Source organism: Ictidomys tridecemlineatus, chromosome 1 (assembly GCF_052094955.1).
Source record: "Ictidomys tridecemlineatus isolate mIctTri1 chromosome 1, mIctTri1.hap1, whole genome shotgun sequence".
NCBI lineage: Eukaryota > Metazoa > Chordata > Mammalia > Rodentia > Sciuridae > Ictidomys > Ictidomys tridecemlineatus.
This window is the reverse complement of record NC_135477.1, coordinates 24766269-24784188: the sequence shown is the minus strand read 5'-3', so window position 1 is coordinate 24784188 and position 17920 is coordinate 24766269. Positions and strand designations below refer to the sequence as shown.

General features: G+C 44.2%; 1 protein-coding gene across 2 annotated transcripts; it reads right to left on the bottom strand.

Moving 5' to 3' along the window:
* On the bottom strand, positions 1-17891 carry Actr1a (actin related protein 1A). Of its 2 annotated transcripts, XM_005333619.5 has the most exons (11): positions 17739-17891; positions 9449-9513; positions 7934-8009; positions 7058-7183; positions 6036-6160; positions 4254-4470; positions 3536-3628; positions 2838-3012; positions 2677-2738; positions 1894-1934; positions 1-1727 (listed from the first exon to the last, which is right to left on the bottom strand). In XM_005333619.5, the coding sequence occupies exons 1-11, from the start codon at positions 17784-17786 to the stop codon at positions 1625-1627; spliced, it is 1131 nt and encodes a 376-aa protein (XP_005333676.1). In that variant the 5' UTR covers positions 17787-17891; the 3' UTR covers positions 1-1624. The 2 variants fall into 2 exon arrangements, with proteins under 2 accessions (XP_005333676.1, XP_040129489.1); XM_040273555.2 differs by lacking the exons at positions 9449-9513; positions 17739-17891 and adding an exon at positions 8260-8281.
* Between the last annotated feature and the right edge of the window lie 29 nt (positions 17892-17920).

The following is a 17920-nucleotide window of genomic DNA, read 5'->3' as shown; positions in this document are numbered from 1 at the left end:
TTGACATGTGTATTGGAACGACTTTATTTAAGTACACTGGGCCCCACCAGGCAATGTGGTTTGTGCGAGGCTGTGCGAGGGATGGGCTTGGGCTAAGAGAAGGGGGGTGAGCTGGTTAAGCACACTGCAGTCCGTGGGTTGCCACATCGGTTTCACACACCTGCTTTGGCCCACATCTGGCAGGGGCCTTTGGTCATAGGATGGCGTAGGGAAGAATACTGCCTGGAATCTAGGACTAGGTTGGGACTTGGTGTCACAGGTGAGGGTCCCAGTGAAGACAGGCTCCTCCAGCTTTGTACCATCTGGGTTGAAGGTCTTTGGGCCACTACTAAGGGCCAGGCCTGAGCCCTCCTGGCACTCTGGTCTGGCCCTTTCCTTCCCTCCCTTCCCAAATAGGTCCAAAGATGAGAACAGCACATGATCAACCCAGAGGGGGCATTCCTGCCCTTCAACCTAGTCCCCCTGCTCAGCTAGAGTGCAAAAGGCAACTTGGATAACTGTAGCTTTCCCCAGTCTCAGGGGGACTGTGTCCCAATGCCCCTCCCTTGCAAGGGGCCTCTGCTGAAGAGTGATTCTATCTCCTATTTCAGAAAATCCAACCAGCAACCAGACCGTTGGTTTCAGGGTGGTGAGCAAGTGCAGGAGGGAGGGGAAAAAAAAAAAAGGGCTGGTCGGGGGAGTGTAGCCTTCAATCCCAAAGGGTCCTGAGGCCTATGGATACTGTCAGTTCACCATCAGTAGGGAGTGGCGAGGCCCTGGATGCTACACTAAACCTAGGTGCTGTAAACATTAGTGTGAGCAGGGTGACTAGTAGGCAGGAAGCAGTGAGCCCCCCTCTCCAGTCCCCTTATTGAACATATACTTCAATAAATAAAATTGTTAAGATGGCATTGAAACAAGGATGGATAAGAAGCGAGTAATAGGACCAGAGCCAATAGGCTCCTTAAACTCTCCCAAGACCCTCTGGATGGAACTGGAGCTTGAAGCATTAACTCTGCAGCCAATCAGAGCTGGTCTCTTCAAGTGTCCAGTGTTGTCCTGGTGTACAGGTGGACATGAGGGCTCCCTGCTCTCTCCTTACCCTAGTCTCTATAACCATAATGGAGAGCTTCTCAGCCTCCCAAACCCAAACCGCAACAAAACGAGAAGGACTTAGCCCCAGTCCCAGTCCTCAGTCCATGATCAAGAGGCACCGATAGCAGAATGAGGAGCTAGGGAAGGCAGCAGCTGCTTTGGACCTCAGGGCACCCTGGAGGTGGTGGTAGGGTGGGGCCAGCCCAGCCTAGGCAGGGCAGCAGCAAGATCTCCCTCTGGTGGCAACCAGGGTCCCACACAGCCAAGCAAAGGCCCAGCTGAGAAAGGAAGTGGGGCCTCTGCCAGCACTCTTCCCTGTCAGGGGCCAGTTAGTGGTCAACCCCAGGCCTCAGGCCATCACCATCGTGGGTAGTTCATCGTTCTTTCCGGGCCCAGGGATCCCTGGGCCACACGGCCCTGGCATACGCGCACACACTCGTACCCACACACACTCACACACACAGGCAGTTCCTCGCAAACACTCCGACTCAAGAAAGCGAGTTTTAAAGTGGAGTTAACTTCAGAGAGAGGTGAAGATGATGTCTCAACATTAGAAGGTTTTCCTGTGGATGGATCGGGCACCATCTTCCTCATATTCCTTCTTAGAGACCCACATCTTCTTAAAGGTGTCCAGGGAGGCAAGGATAGATCCCCTGAAGTGGAGGGAATCCAGAGGAACAGTGTGAGACACTGAATTCATGGAGCCAGCTAGTACCCCTGGGGCCAAACGAGATGAGGCCACCCTTTCAAGGACGGGAGTGAGAGTTAATCAATGCTTTTGCTTCCTGTTCCACTCTTATTTCCAGAAAAGCTACTCACCCAATCCATGTAGAGTACAGTCTCTCCTGAGGGGCAGATATCTGCAAAGGTGGGTGGAAAGAGAAATCTGAGACTTCAATACCTCCACCTCCCTTCTACCACTTGTCTCCCCACAGAGGGTAGTGGATGTAATCTATGTAACAGGCTTTAAGCTAGGCTCCTGCTGGACTCTTGATCTCTCTGGAGAGTATTGTGGCTAGCCTGATACTCAATGGGGAAGCAGAGACCATACTCTTTCATTTAGGGTCCCTCCTCAGCAGGCGGTTAACTCCCCTTAGCAGTCACTTAAGATGTTGGACTGTGTACAGGGGAGCCTCCTGGGCAGGAGGTAAGTCAATCAATTTCACTTTCTCTTTTTTAAATTTTTTTTCTTTTTTTTTTGTAGTTGTAGATGGACAGCATGCCTTTATTTTATTTATCTCTATATGGTGCTAAGGATTGAACCCAGTGCCTTACACGTGCTAGGAAAGTGCTCTGCCACTAAGCTATAGCCCCAGCCCAATATCACTTTCTCTTAAAGACTACTTGTGGGGTCTTTAGCAAAGTAGTACCCTGCCACATCTGGGTACTGAACTCCTTTTGAGTGATGAATGAGAATGGGTTCTTCCCTCTAGCAGACCTAGACCTCAGAGTCACTGTGTAAGCTGGGAGCCACCTGGCACTGCTTGTGGAGTCCTGGCAGCCCGAAAACCCTGAGAAGGGCCCAAAGGAGGTCACACCATGTGGCACTCCAGGTTCTTGGAGCCCCAGTTCTACCCAGCCCAACCCCCACCACATTCCTACCCTGATCTTCACGTCTTTTGGAGCCAGTTTCTTTACTTCACTCAGTAGCCTGTCACCAAAACCTGAATGGGCAGAAAAAGAGACTCAGGTAAAAAATTATTGGGTTGTCTGAGCCCAGCAGGATCAGGATGCTTCTTGGGGACCCAAGAGCAAAGACCAACCTTTAAACAGTGTGGAGCCTCCAGAGAGGACAATGTTGGAGAAAAGTGTGCGCCGCAGGTCCATGTCAGACTTCTGAATGGCAAATACCAGGACCTCATGGATGCCCTCGCTCTCCTCACCAATCAAGTCCGGTCTAAACAGCAGTTCAGGAGCCCGGAATCGGGAAGGACCAATCTGCAGAGTGAAGGGCCAACTTAAGAGGCTGGGGCTGGGACCCAAGTTCTTTGAGAGTGTGAATGGAAGAGATGCAGGCTGCCCATCTCTTAGTAAAACTAGGAAGGCCAGGATCAAGACAGACCCTATATGTAAAGGGCCTCAAATAGAGCTTCTGGGAAAACAGAGGAGGAGCTCCTACATTTACTCAATCTTGGGCATTTTTGAGCTCAGAGATTTCTTTCATTCACTCATAGAAATTTATTCATATCAATGGGAGTTCCAGGGAGCGGCAAGTCACCTTATACTTTGTCCAGGACACAGACACTATACTACTTCCCAATCTATCCCGACCTAGGAAAAGCCCCCTGGAGTGTCCTCCTCTCCATACAGAGGGACAAAGTCCCTACTTCTACTCTGTAGGACACAGAAAGCTGATCATGCTGCCTGTGAGTTTCATGTTCTAGGCCCTTGTGGGGAGTTCTGTTTGGGCCCAGAGTTTTTGTGGGTCTTAGGAGAAAGAGGAACGAGGTCTGGTCACTACCTCAATGGTGCTGCCGTCTGGCAGGTAGTACTGAGCCTTCTCCGTCTCTAGCGTCTCATCCTTCTGGGGGTTTATGGACAGGTAGCAGGCTCTCTGCAGAACCAAGCACAGTAATCAGGATGAAAGGGAACCTGGAGCACACAAAGTCCCAGTTCCCAGGGGAGTGGTGTACTACTGAAGAATCTGGCCATCCACAGTAACTGCCCTAACAGTCCTAAGAGCTGAGCTGCTACCCAGAAGCAGGAGCAGGGAGGTCTCTATCAGCCAGAGCTGGTGGTACTTAGGATATAAAGTCTTCCCTTCCCCTAGCTTCCTGGAGAGCAAGGTTGAAACCTTAGCTCTCTGGTTCCTGGGTCTGAGACAATAATCTAAAATCAGCCCAAGCCCAGACATCTTTCTCCTTCTATTAGTCATGTGGTTCTGGGTCCCTATGGGCTTCCCTAGGGCTGGAGGTGCCAGGAGGGTTCTGTGCACTTAAAGTGTATTCTGGCTTCTCCAAAAAGGACCCATGAAGTATGTAGGGAAGGGGCACCTGTGCACCTGGCTTAAGGAGAGAGCTCCCTCTCCTCCACAAGATAGCAGTATTCAGAAAAGTGAATCTGTCAGTGAGAGGGGCCCAAGTGATCACACAGCTGCCAGCAGGCCTGGTTGGGAACAGAGTCTAACCCAGGACCCCCAGTAGGAGCTTCATCCCTCTTCACTCATGGGCAGCACTCACTTCTTTTATGGCTTTGACAATCTCAAACTCGGAGGATGAGTGGAAATCATAGCCCTCCTTACGCAGGTAGAGGCGAAGGAAGCGAGAGACATCTCGTCCAGCGATGTCGATGCGCATGATTGAGTGAGGCATGGCGAAGCCCTCATAAATGGGCACAGCATGGGTGACACCATCCCCAGAATCCAGCACAACCCCTGTAGTCCTGCCCGTGGCATAACTGAAGCAAAAGGGGCAAACCATCATTGATCTCTGCTTTCTCATGCTGGAAAACCCACTTCTTTTAGAGTTCAGTGTCAGCTAAACTAAAGTTTGGGCCTTTCTCCTGGGCCTTTAGAATGGATGGAGTACTAGGGAAGCCTTGACATACCTGAATGAAGGAAGGAGCTGAGCTTCTCCAAGCTCCCTCCCCAACTCCCTGAAGAGCAGTGTGAGGAGACAGTCTGGTCTTCAACTGCTCCACAGACCCAGTCTAAGGGGTGGTTTTAATTTACTAGATAAAGAGGAAAAATCTTAAATGCCTACAGGGACCAGGAGGAAAAGTATATGAGTAAAGGAAAATAAGTATGTTTTCTCATTTATACTAGGGATTGAACCCAGGCATGTTTTACCACTGAGCCCCAGCCCCAGCCCTTTTTATTTTTCAGTTTGAGGCAGGGTTCAGGGCTTCACTAAGTTGCTGAGGTGGTTCTTCAACTTGAGATCCTCCTACCTCAGCCTCCTGAGTGGCTGGGATTACAGGCATACACCACTGCACCCAATTCTGTTTTGTATTAGAACTATTTTTTTTCTTCGCATGATTTTGGTCTAAACTTCTCTCTTTCAGTAGAGATAAGGGTTCAGATACACAGCAATGAACACTTCTTCAGTATTGGAAGGACAATAGGGAATGAAGTGGGCTGTGGTTAAGTCAGCTTGTAACTCTATTTGCTATGGCAGATGCTCCCAGCTCCAGCTGATTTTTGCCCTTTGGGAATGCAGGCCAGCATCATCAGATCTTCCAATTTCTTCAGAGAAGTCAAAACTCTGGATCTTAAGCTCCTGGCTTTTTTTTTTGTTGTTACCAAGAATTAAACTCAGTACTGCTGAGCTACATTCCAGCCCTTTTTATTTATTTTTTAGTTCAGGTAGGGTCTCACTAAGTTGCTAAGGGCCTCACTAGGTTGCTGGCTTTGAACTTGTGATCCTCCAGACCTAGCCTCCTGAGTCACTGGGATTACAGGTGTGGATCACTTTGCCTATCAGAAATCTGTTTTTAAATGGTGGCTGACAATGTTTTAAATTATCTGTGCAAGCTGCCAGCCTATCATCTCTTCAGTAGGCAGAGGCAGGTGTGAGGCAGAATGAGAGTGTAATAGGAATGATGGAGTGTAAGAACAGAGACCAAGGTGGTGTTTCAATCGAGACTGTATCAGCAGCCTAGCAGAACACTGAACACACAGCACTAATAAATACTTGACCACATTAAGGGGCTTTTGGGTAGGGCTATAGCAGTGTGTGTCCTTCTGAGAAGGCAGAGGAGAGCCTTGTGTGGCAAACTCACCGAGAGTTCTGGGACTGGGATACAGTCTCAACACCAGCCATCTCTTTTCTTTTTATTTCAACCGAGAAGGCTCAATGTCCAATTTCAGCAAATCTCGTCCTTTCCCACTATTTTCAGCCCTTCCCAGGGGTGAGTGGGGCTCAAGTGACTCTGCACCAAGCTAAAGGAGAGGCAGCCTTGATTGGGCCAAAGGACTGCTTTCTCCCTTAGAGGCCAGGCTAGCCAGCCAGGCTGCTACTCACAGGCTAAGCACAGCTTGCATGGAGATGAAAAGAGCTGGCACATTGAAGGTCTCGAAGAAAACTTCAGCAGCTCGTTCTCGGTTTTTCCGTGGGTTTAAAGGTGCCTCTGTCAGGAGCACAGGATGCTGGTGAAAAGAAACCCAGGAGGCAATCAGTGGGAGGTCAAGCTTCCATTCTCTTGAGTACTTTGGGAGAAGCCCCTGACTGGATGGTTTGAGAGCCTAGCCTCCCTTCAAAAATAGGCAAACTGAGCCTGTCAGCAAGTCCTGCCTAAGTTGATCTCTCAACTTTTCCAATTTGTGACCCCCTCTAAAGTCTCATTTTGTCCTCACTCTTCAAGATTCTTCCATGGGTCCTTGTATCTACAGTATATCTCATATTATCAAGAATAAGATTTTGTTATTAAATTCTGAATTGCTAGGATAAAAATAATAGTTAAACATTCTTCCCCTATAAACTAAATATATCCTCCTTTACATCCTCGAATTGAGAGTTACTTCTTTGGAAGTTAATGATCCCAGGACAGGTTCTGGATTCTGAAAGATGACACCCAATTCTACCACTTTCTTTACTGGGTGATTTTCTTTTTTGGTACTTGGGATTGAACTTAGGGGCACTTAACCATGGAGCCACATCCCAGCCTTTTTTGTATTTTATTTTGAGACAGGGTCTCATTGAGTTGCCTAGAGCCTTTCTAAGTTGCTGAGGCTGGCTTTGAACTCGTGATCCTCCTGTCTCAGCCTCTCGAACCATTGGGATTACAGGTGTGCACCTGCACCTGGCTTCACTGGGTGATCTTGAAAATATTACTCGGCTTTCCCGAACTTCTGTTCTCTTGTTTGTAAAATAAATATAATACTACCTATAACTTATAGGAATAGTTTGAAGATTAAATCTGAATATATCTGAAAAGCTCGTGGCCTGGTGCTCTTCGCAGTGATCATCATCCTCATCATCTCTGGGTTAGGGGTTCTGTCAAATTTGTATACTGCATGGGGGTGCCCTGTACACAGGACCCTCACCTCCTCTGAGAAAGTCTGCAGCTGGTCCTTAGAATAAACATATTGCCAGATGCGCTCCATGTCATTCCAGTCCTTGACAATGCCATGTTCCATGGGGTAGCGGATTGACAGCAGCCCTCGGTGCTCCTGTGGGCAAAGGGCAGGACTTACAGCAGCAGTCAGGCTCTGCCCAAGATCCTGCTCTCCCAGAGCTGTGCAGCTTCCATCACTTCCAAAGGAGCCCAGCTTCCTAAGCTCCCATTCTCAAGAACTCACCCAAGCTAATTGGGAGCAGGCACCCAATCTCTAAGTCCTTAGACTGTATGCTACACAGGCAGCTGTACAAAAGAGGGCTTCTGAACTTCAATGGGCCCTCAGGTGCTCTAGGGCAAGGGATAGGAGGCACCTTCCTCATTGCCTGATTCCAGGACATGATCTTCTGGCTCCCACCCATCACCTCAGTTCTTGAAGCCAAAATTGGCAACAATGATTCTGTTGTTGTGCTTACTAGATGCTGCCTGAGGGGCTCTGCCAAAACTGTGTTAATTAACTCATCCCTGAGGTATGCCAGACAGGATCTCCCCACTGAATCCCCTTTGCCAAAAAAATAACCAAGCTAGTCAATTTGATCACTGGTAAGGCAGTAAAGAAAAGCAAAAATCCCTGTTTTCTGGATTGTCTATTCTCAAAGTGGGGTTCCAGACATTATTCTTCAAGACCAGAGACTACTCCCGGGACAAAGAAACTGCCTAGGCCTAGAATGAAAGGATCAAAAAGAAGATTCCAAGAGAAAATTATTCCTTTACTTGTGGCTGTGTCCAACAAGACACTTCCCATGGGATATATAATGAAAGTCTTTTGCTGCCTTGGGGCTTCTTTTGTGGGGCTGGGAATTACCTCAGCTTTGGGGCCAATGAAGATATCACCTTCTAGGGCTCCTGCCATGACACGAACATGCTTGGGTCTTCCCACACTAGAAAAAACAGCAGAACACAAGAAAGACATACATAGAGATGAATACAGATACCTAAATTCTACTGTGCTTATCTTCAAGGCATGAAAGTACCGTTGATTTTGATTTCTTTCTTTTTATTTTTCTGTATTTTCTATAATTTCTACAAAGAACATTGTATTATTTTAAGTTATTTATATATTATTTCATATTTTTATTGTGTTTATATTATTTCATAAATTATTAAAACAAATTTTAGAGGTTTCAATACCTTTAGTTCTTCTTTTTCCCCAATGTGTGTGCAGACCAAGAGAAATAAGGAAGCAACAATTTATAAATTAACGGTTAACTCAGAAAATTTAGGGGCTGGTCAGGCACAGTGGTGTACACCTGTAATCCCAGCTAGTTGGGAGGCTGAGGCAGGCAATCACAAGTTTGAGGCCAGCCTAGGCAAAATAGTGAAACCGTGCCTCAAAATGAAATAAAAAGGGCTTGGGCTGGGGTTGTGGCTCAGTGGTAGAGTGCTTGCCTAGCACACAAGAGGCACTAGGTTCGATCTACAACACTACATTAAAAAATAAATTAAAATATATATATATATATTAATTGTAAAAAAAAAAAAAAAAAGGACTGGGAATATAAATATAGCTCAGTGTCCTTGGGTTCAATCCCCAGTACCATAAAAAGAAAAAAAGTTCAGGAATTAGGGTGTAGCTCAGTGGTAGAATATTTGCCTAGTGTGAGCGAGGCCCTGAGTTTGATCCCTGGCATCAGACACATACACACACTAAAAAAAAAAAAAAAAAAAAGTTTTGACTCCTTAGCTCCCTTCCCAGGACTTCTACTAAGTGAGACTGTGATATGTGATGATGGCACTTGGAGGCACAATCTTTTTTTTTTCTAGTTAGAGCCCTTCCCTAGGCCTCCATGCCATTTCCTGCCTGCAGTCTGAATCTCAGGAGGCAACCTCTGAGAAACATTCTCATTAAGATGGCAGGTATGGTTTAATGTTACATCCCATCCTGGGCAACAAAGTTTAAAGGGGGCATTTTAGCTTGTTGTGATGGCATGAACTTTAGTCCCAGCAACACAGGAAGCTGAGGAAGGAGGATCTCTTGAACCTAGGAATTCAAACTGAGCAACATAACAAAAACTCCATCAAGGGAAAAAAAAAAAAAGGCTCTATAAAGATGAAATCATCAATCAATGAGTTACCAATGATAGAATTTATAGCAACAGATAAAATCATATTTCAAAAAAGAGGCCTCTTTCCTGTGCCCATCAAATTGTACTAGATAGTAAACTGTTTGCTTACTCCAAATTCAACTCCTATCCCTTGATTGCTATTGTTTTGAGCACCAGGGCTGACCTGATAGTGTTCCTCTTCCTACAGGAGGGCTGACCCCATGACAAAGTTGATGAGACTCCCAGAATCCTGACAGAGTAATGGAATGACTTACTAGTTTGGAAAGCAGTATTTGGGGATTTGATCACCAGCAAAACCAGCTTTAATCACACCGGATCCCTTAGGAGAAAGAAGAAAGAGAAGTCAGAATGATCATTAAACCAAGAGAAGATATGCATTATATGGTTTCATTTATTAAAAAAAAAAAGAGAGAGAGAGAGACAGAGACCTTATATTTGAATTTAATATATACATCTGCATATGCCTAGAAAAGGTGAATCCACACCTAGCAAGGGACATGACATTGGAAGGAGTGATGTGCAAAAGTTCCACTGCACACTCCTATTGTTTAGCACAAGTCTTTTCTACATACTTTGGGAACTGAAAAGAATATTACAGGTTTTTTTTTTTTGAAAATGTAAAACTTTTAATAGCACATTGAGTATATTCAAATGGAAAAAGAAGATTCATTGATAAATGATAAAATTATGAAATATCCTTCTCTTTTTTCTTTTCTTTTTTTTCCTTCTCTTGATACATTTAGCATTTGCATTTTTTCTTCTCTAATACACCCTGCCACCTTTCCCCTGTATATTTCTATTACTTTCCCATCTGTTCCATGGACAGATTCCTTCCTCCCTCCTCAATAATATAGAAACTTCACCCCCAGGCAAACTATGATGTTGTATTTGTCGATTTTCTAGATATATGTTGGCATGATACATACAGTTTTTGAATATACTTTGGGAACTGAAAAGAATATTAATAAATGAAAGAAAAAGAAAACTAAGAAGAGACAAGTGCCTAGAAGCACCAAAGCAGCTGGTTCAGGAACAAAACTGAGGTGAAAAGCATGTGATTCTTTCTAGCACAGGATGCTTAACACCCCACTTCCGCTCAGGCCCATACTCTCCCTGTCTCCCTGACCTCAGAACCCATCCCACCATGAGCATCATCATACTTGCAGCTGACTCCACATTGTTTAAACACGGTGCTTATGGGTATTTTGTTATTATTTTATTATTTAGGGAAGCCCTAAAGCCTTGTCTGAGAATAGGAGACGAGGTCCACAATCCTGCTATTCCAAAATGTTGTACTCTTGAGTGTTGTGCTGTATTGTATTGTCGTATATGTTTGGTGGGGTGTCCAGAAAAAAATCCAAGTTTTTCAACCAACATACCTTCCAGGGCCCAACCAATGTAAACATTGACTCTATAGACACAGATACCAACCCCTCTGCAAGACAGATGTTGAGACAGGATATTCCTTGCAGATACACCCTGTTCTTTCTTAACTCTTCTATTACTATACCTGAAACCCTCACCCTTTATCATTTGCAGCTGCATGCATAACAGCGGCAAGGCCTTGTAGCTTAGGCAAGCTTTATATTAAGCACTTTTGACTATTTTTGATAGGCTGGCATGGAAAGTGATTCTTCCAGAACCCACACAGCAGACAGTAAACACATCAGGAGATGTTAAATAGCCAATATTATCTTTGCACAAAGGCTCCCAGCAACACACGTGGATTCCTCCCTGTCTCTGATTCCTGCTTGTCTACAGGGGTAGGGGAATGAGACTGGCCATCCAGGTATCTGCCTCTGACAAAAAAAAAATAGGGGTGAGTATAGTGAGAGCTGGTAAAAGGCCAGGGAAAGTGGTATGTGGGGAGAATAGGATCAACCAGTTTTCTGAGGAAACAGGAACCTCTGCTGGCATAAGAGAGAGAAAATAGGAGACAATGTGCAAACTCAGTGGCCTGGGCAGTACAGCAAGGAGCCAGGAAATGTGCAGCTATAAACTGAGCTGAAAGATGGAGAAGGAGGGGGAACTTTCCTATTTCAAACTCCAGGGCTCTGAGACTGTGGTAGGATAGGCAGGAACAGCACTGTGCAAGAGGACCCTGGGAATTTGTTAGTTCAAGCTTCCAATGATTGCTCACTGCCTTCACCTGGGTGTTGTGTCATCAAACTGGATCTCCAGGCAGGGATTGAAAAAAATAGAGAAATAAAAATGAGACCTATTTCAGACCTGAATTGTGTGTGTGTGTGTGTGTGTGTGTGTATGTGGGGGGTGTACTAGAGATTGAACCCAGGATCCAGGGGGCACTCTACCATTTACCTATATCCCCAACCCTTTTAATTTGTTGCCCAGGCTGGCTTCAAACTTGCAATCCTCTTGCCTCGGCCTTCTGAGTGTCTGGGATTACAGACACATGCCACCCTGTCCAGCCAGAACTTGGACATTTTTAAAAGATGATTGTCGGTGAAGTTGATTATTTTCTTCTCACGATCTTGCAGCAAATCACTATTACCTAAACCATGAAGTAGCAAGCATCTCTTTCTGCTTTCTATAAAGGGTTTAAGGTTTCCATTTTTGTCTTTCCCTAGTCTAAGTTCCTTGAGATCAGAGATTCACAGTATGGTCATTTGCTGGGTACTCAACAGATGCTGGCTGACTAAAGTTAAAATCAAGTGCAAATAATTGGCAGAGGAGAGCTACAAGAGGGAACCTGAATGGCAGCTGGATGCCAGCAGCAGCCCCAGGCAGAGGTGGTACAGAAAAGGCAAAAGCTGTGCTGGGAATGATGTACAGGGAAGAACCAGACTCAACTTGTCCCAGTGGCCTCCAGTGGGCATGCCAGGCCAGTAGTTGGGTGAAGGATCAGTGGGGAGGGGAGGCGGCTCAGCTGCTTAGTTCTGCTCAAGCCACAGAGCAAAGGCATAGAAAATAGTCATATCCATTTCTTTTCTTTTCTTTCTTTTTTTTTTTTTTTAATATTTACTTTTTAGTTCTCGGCGGACACAACATCTTTGTTGGTATGTGGTGCTGAGGATCGAACCCGGGCCGCACGCATGCCAGGCGAGCGCGCTACCGCTTGAGCCACATCCCCAGCCCTCTTTTTTTTTTTTTTTTGGTACCAGGAATTGAACCCAGGAGTGCTTAGCTCCCAAGTCATATCCCCAGCCTTTTTCAGTATTTTATTAGAGACAGGGTCTCACTTAGTTGCTTAGTTGCTGAGACTGTGTTTGAACTCTCCAATCCTCCTTCCTCATCAGCCTCTTGAATGGCTGAGATTACAGGCATGTGCCACTGTGCCGGGCAACATCCATTTCTTTAACAGGAACCGTGTACCTGGCAAATGAGCCGCTACTTTCTTTGTTATTCAGTTTAGCAAAGCCTAGTGAACAAATGCCTTGTAGAGGCTTCTTGAAAAAGTAGTCTCGTTAACTATTTGATGTATAAGGACTCAAGTCTGTTGCCAGTCACCACTGTTCTCCTTAGTGTGTAGGCAAACAAAGAACTCCCTCAGAATGGCTCTTAGAGTACCTGCTGGCTGTAGACGTTGTGGCTTGGGTGAACTTTATACTAAGAACTTCTGATTACACTTGATGATCTGGGAAAGAGACTTGTTAACTCTCATTTTATGTGTGAGAAAAGGATGTTGGGAGAGGTGGGGCCACAGATTCTAGGACACAAATTGTTAACTAGTGGTTCATTTTGGCCCAAGACATATTTTGTTGATCCATAAAAATAAAAATATATACTATTATATATATGTACACACACACACACACGCACTATATATATATATATATATATATATATATATATATATATATATTTTTTTTTCTTTTTAAACAAATTTACTGCTGGGTTCCTATAACCCCAGAGACTGAGGAGGCTGAAGCAGGAGGACCACAAGTTCAAGGCCAACCTGGGCAACTTAGTGAGACCCTGTCTTAAAAAAAAAAAAAGTATCAAAGAGGGAAGGGTGGTAGAAATGTAGTTGAAAAGACTGGCCAAGAGTAGGTAACTTTTTTTTTTGGCACTAGGAATTGAACCCAGGAACATTTGACCATCAAACCACATCCCCAGCCTTTCTTTTATATTTTATTTAGAAACAGAGTTTTGCTAAATTGCTTAGGGCCTTGCTAAGTTGCTGAGGGTGGCTTTGAACTTGCAATCCTCCTGCCTCAGCCTCTGATAGTACAGGCATGTGCCACCACCCAGGCAAGAAATAGATAACTTACAGCTGGATGACAGATCTGTGGATGATCATTATACTATTCTGTCTCCTTTTTGTATGTTTGAATTTTGCTGTAATAAAAAGAACTTACAAAATGATAGCCCTTAAGTAGAATTTCAAAACACAAATACTAAATGTGTATAAATGCACAATACACAAAATATATGTCCATAAAGTCATAGATAAAAGGAACAAATTGATTTTACAGTGATGGTTGCTTCTGGAACAGAAAGACAGGCTGGGATTAGGGAGTGGTACTAAAGAGGCTTCGATTTTACCTAAAATGTTTTATTTCCTAAAAACAATTCTGAAGTAAATATAGCAAAATGTCAACATTTATTAAAATGGTGGTAGACACTTGCTACATGGGTGCTTGCTACACATGTCTGAACTTTTCTATATATATAAAGTATTCTATTTTTTTAAAAAAAGGGAACTGAAGCAGGACAATATCCAAAAAAGCAAAACAGTGGGGTGGAGAATACTGCGCCTGCATTTAGGTCCACACAGTCACAGTCTTTTTTAATATGTTTATTTTGTTTATTATTTTTATGTGGTGCTGAGGATCAAACCCAGTGCCTCACAAGTGCGAGGCAAGCGCTCTGCCACTGAGCCACAACCCCAGCCCATGTCACAGTTTTAAGACTGATAAGAATGTTGATCCATTTTAGGACAGAACTATAACCTCTGAGATCTTAGCAAATTTTTGAGTTTTAAAATAAATGTAGTAGCTAACCAAAGTGGCATGGCAGCTGTTTTTCTCTTATATGATTGTCTATGACATCTTCAGAAATTATTTTTTATATTTAGTTTTTCAAAATAATTATCGCTTTAGCATTTTTATTAAAGCACCCACCATCCTCTAGTCTGCCATTTTCCTCATTAAATTCTGATGAAATGGTCTGATGTCAGAGTAGAAATGAAAGGAGTGGTCACAACTGTCTTAAGACTGGGAAAGGCTGTGAACCAATAATGGGGCTCTTCACTCTTTTTCTTGCTTTCTTTGTCTTCCTTCCCTTTAATTACTTTCCTAGCCCAAAAATAAAATTGGAAAATTTTAAGCTAGGGAGTTGTTAAATCTACTAATGACACATTATTCTCATTCTATAAAGTTAGCTCAAATATTTCAAATGATTTTTCCTATCTTTCATCTTAAAAATAAAAACAAAATCCTCTAAATGCCAAACAGCAAGGACTATCTGAAGTCCCAAATCTAAAAATGTGGCAGAAATATTCAGCAAATCCTAATGGGAAAAATGACTTAAGTTTCTCCTACTTAACTTTTAGGCAGAATTACAGGCATAATAAAGAAAATATTTTTCCAAAGGAAAGACAAGTCAATTCTTTAAATCTTGAAACGAAAGATGCACCACTGCTTTGCTACCAAATATAAAGTCATGGGGGATTGGTTCCAGGACTCCCTCTCCCAGACACCTGAATCCTTAAATAGATGCTCAAGTCACTTATATAAAATGGCACAAGAGGCTGACATGCTTGTGTATACTTGTAATCCCATGAATTTGGGAGTCTGAGGAAGTAGGATTGTAAATTCAAGTCCAGCTTGGCAACTTGGCAAGACCCAACCCAAAACAACAAACAAACAAACAAATAAAAAATACTTTTTAATAATTTTAGATCATTATTATTTTGGTACCAGGGATTAAACTCAGAGGCACTAGACCACTGAGCCACATCCCCAGCCCTATTTTGTATTTTATTTAGAGACAGGGTTTCACTGAAGCTGCTGGCTTTGAACTCTGCCTCAGCCTCTTGAGCTGCTGGGATTACACGCATGCATCACAGTGCATGGCTAGATTATTTGTAATACCTAATTGTATGTGTGAATACTGCTAGGTATTTGTTTAGGGGATAATAACAAGACCTTAAAAGTCTGTACTTGTTTGGTACAGGTGCAATTTAAAATTATATATTATTACTTTATTTTTTTTTAATTTATTTTTGGTGTTGAGGATTGAACCCAGTGCCTCATATATGCTAGGCAAGTGCTCTCCCACTGAGCCACAACCCCACCCCCTAAAAAGAAATATTTTTGACCTACTGTTGGTGAATACAAGAATTTGGAACCTTGGATCTGGAGGGTCAATTGTACTATCAAGAAAATGAAAGATGGGCTGGGGATTTGGCTCAAGCGTTAGCGCACCTGCCTGGCATGTGTGCGGCCCGGGTTCGATCCTCAGCACCACATACAAACAAATATGTTGTGTCTGCTGAAAACTAAAAAAAATAAATATTTAAAAAAAAAGAAAGTGAAAGATGAATCTAAGAGGCATTAGCTTCAGTAACATTAAGGAAAATGGCTGGAGATGGAACTCCTGACCAACAATTCAAGAAGCAAAGGAACTAAATGGGATGGGCAGACTGCTCCTTTTGATATTACTAATGACAACAGGAAATTGATAATTCTGTATATTTTTCTTTCTATAACTATGAAAAGGTTAGATAAAGGACGCAAAGATTAGCTAAAGGCAGAAACAGTAGTTTCCTCTGAAAATAAATACCAAGAACAAGGAGTCCTATGCAATTCTCTACAGTTGAATAAATTCAAGTTGAATAACTAACCAAGGGAAACCCCTCATTCTTTCTTTACATAGGGACATTTTTGTTACTATGATAGAGACATTCAGTCATTCATCTAGTCCCCCATCAAACCAATGAAAAGTCTTCATTGAGGATGTTGTGGTGCCAGGCTGTAGGTATTGTATGTATAAAGTGGGTGGATAATGGGAGACTAATAAAAAATAAAGCAATATCACCTCTTCCCATAAAGTCTTAACAGTCTAGTGAGGAAGACAACAATAATAACAACAAAAAATCCTGTAAAAAATGAGATGTTTCATGAAGTTCAACCTTGTCTTTTTAAAGGCAAAAGTCATACCCTTGAAGAAAAGCTAACAACAAATAAAGCATCTTTCCTTGGAAAAAGTGAGCAACTTGGAACCAGATCTCAGTCTGAGTCTTGGCTCCTCAACTCCTACACCAGGAGGTTCGGATAATCTCTCGAAGACTTACATCCCTGTGTAGACCGAAACTGGGGAAAGTAATTGCCATCTACCTACCAGAGCTAAGCTTAAACAAGATTATGCAAAAGATATGTTATATGCCCAAGAGCCCAAGGGCTGGACCAACATAGTGAATCTGATAAGAATCAGCCCAGGATGCAAGGAACTGATAGTTTGCATCAAAGTAAGGACCCAGAAGAGGAGTGGAAAGGTAACACCACTCTAGGTAGTATCAAATTTTTGAATGAAATACAGAAATGGAAGATAACTGTCCCTCTACCCTTTAAATAAAACCAGTATTTAGGTTCTTTACATTTATCATTATTGATGCGCTGCATGGGTGGTGCTAGCAATAAGAATGACGAATAAAGCACTGGATTTAGGACATCTCTACTGTGACCTTGGGCTCACTTCTAGCTTCAGTTTTCTCATCTGTGAAATGAAACTTCCTTCTTAATTATCTACCCAGTTTTTGTGAGGATCCAACTCGAATGCAGGTGAAAGCCTCCTGGAAGCGGCAAAGCGCCTGGCAAACACTAAGCATTATGTTTGATAATTTCTCCATCCTAGTTACTAGGCATTCTGAAGAGGAAAGCATCCCCTCGCTTGCTTTGTCATTCTCCTTTCTTCTCGACCTTTATTAACTACCATTTATAATTACAGAAATAACTGAAATCCTATGGTCGTTTGGGGCACCAGATTCTCGGGCTCCACCCAGATACAGCCCACCACAGCAACCCACCCTCCGGCACCCAAGGAAACTTAAGACCTTCTACACCCGCAGGCGGGCCCTAGCCCCACCACCCGAATCCCCAAGCCAATCCCCACAGCCCTAGTGCAGCGCTCCGCCCCTTAGAGAGGTGGAAACACTATGGCGGCTGCAAGAAGGACAAGCGCGCGAGCCAATAACTACAGCGCGTTGCCCTCATCCGGCAAGGCCCAGAGGCGGGAATCATCGGCCAAGATAGACAACCAGAGCAGCCAATAGAGTGATCGAAATCTGTTACTGGGCGGGCTCCAGGAGCTCACAGAGCTGTTAAGGCCCCTCGAGTCAAGGGCCCAAGGACCCCGCTCAGACTACAGCTTTTCCCTTTATTCACTCCAAAGTTTTCCATCCCACGGTTTCTGGCCGGCCCCCCAGCCTGCAGAGTCAGAGAGGGCGGAGGCGGCGGCAGCTGAACCTGCCTGACAGGCCGGGCCAGTGACAAAGAGCCGGCGGCCCAGACTGAAATCCGGGAAGCGATCCTTTCGGGAAGCAGACCACGAGTCCCTTTAGAAATAGCAAAGACAACTCACGTTGTCGATCACAACAGGCTGGTTGGCGATCACATCGTAGGACTCCATGGCAGAGGAATCTCTCCTTCCGAGGAAGGAACTGCCAGCCGGGTCAGCCGCTAACGCCAGAGACACGCATGCGCAGTCTAGCCGCCGGTACAAGGCGTTCAGGGAGCGGCCCGACCTCGCCTTCAAAGCACTAC

Bases quoted from the DNA above. Each gene is read 5' to 3' on its own strand.
- Actr1a (XM_005333619.5), bottom strand. From the start codon at position 17,786: ATGGAGTCCTACGATGTGATCGCCAACCAGCCTGTTGTGATCGACAAC. The intron at 8,010-9,448 runs GTAAGTCATTCC...TGTTTTTTCTAG, and splicing joins AAATACTGCTTTCCAAACTA to TGTGGGAAGACCCAAGCATG. The intron at 1,935-2,676 runs GTAGGAATGTGG...CCACCTTTGCAG, and splicing joins CAAAAGACGTGAAGATCAGG to ATATCTGCCCCTCAGGAGAG.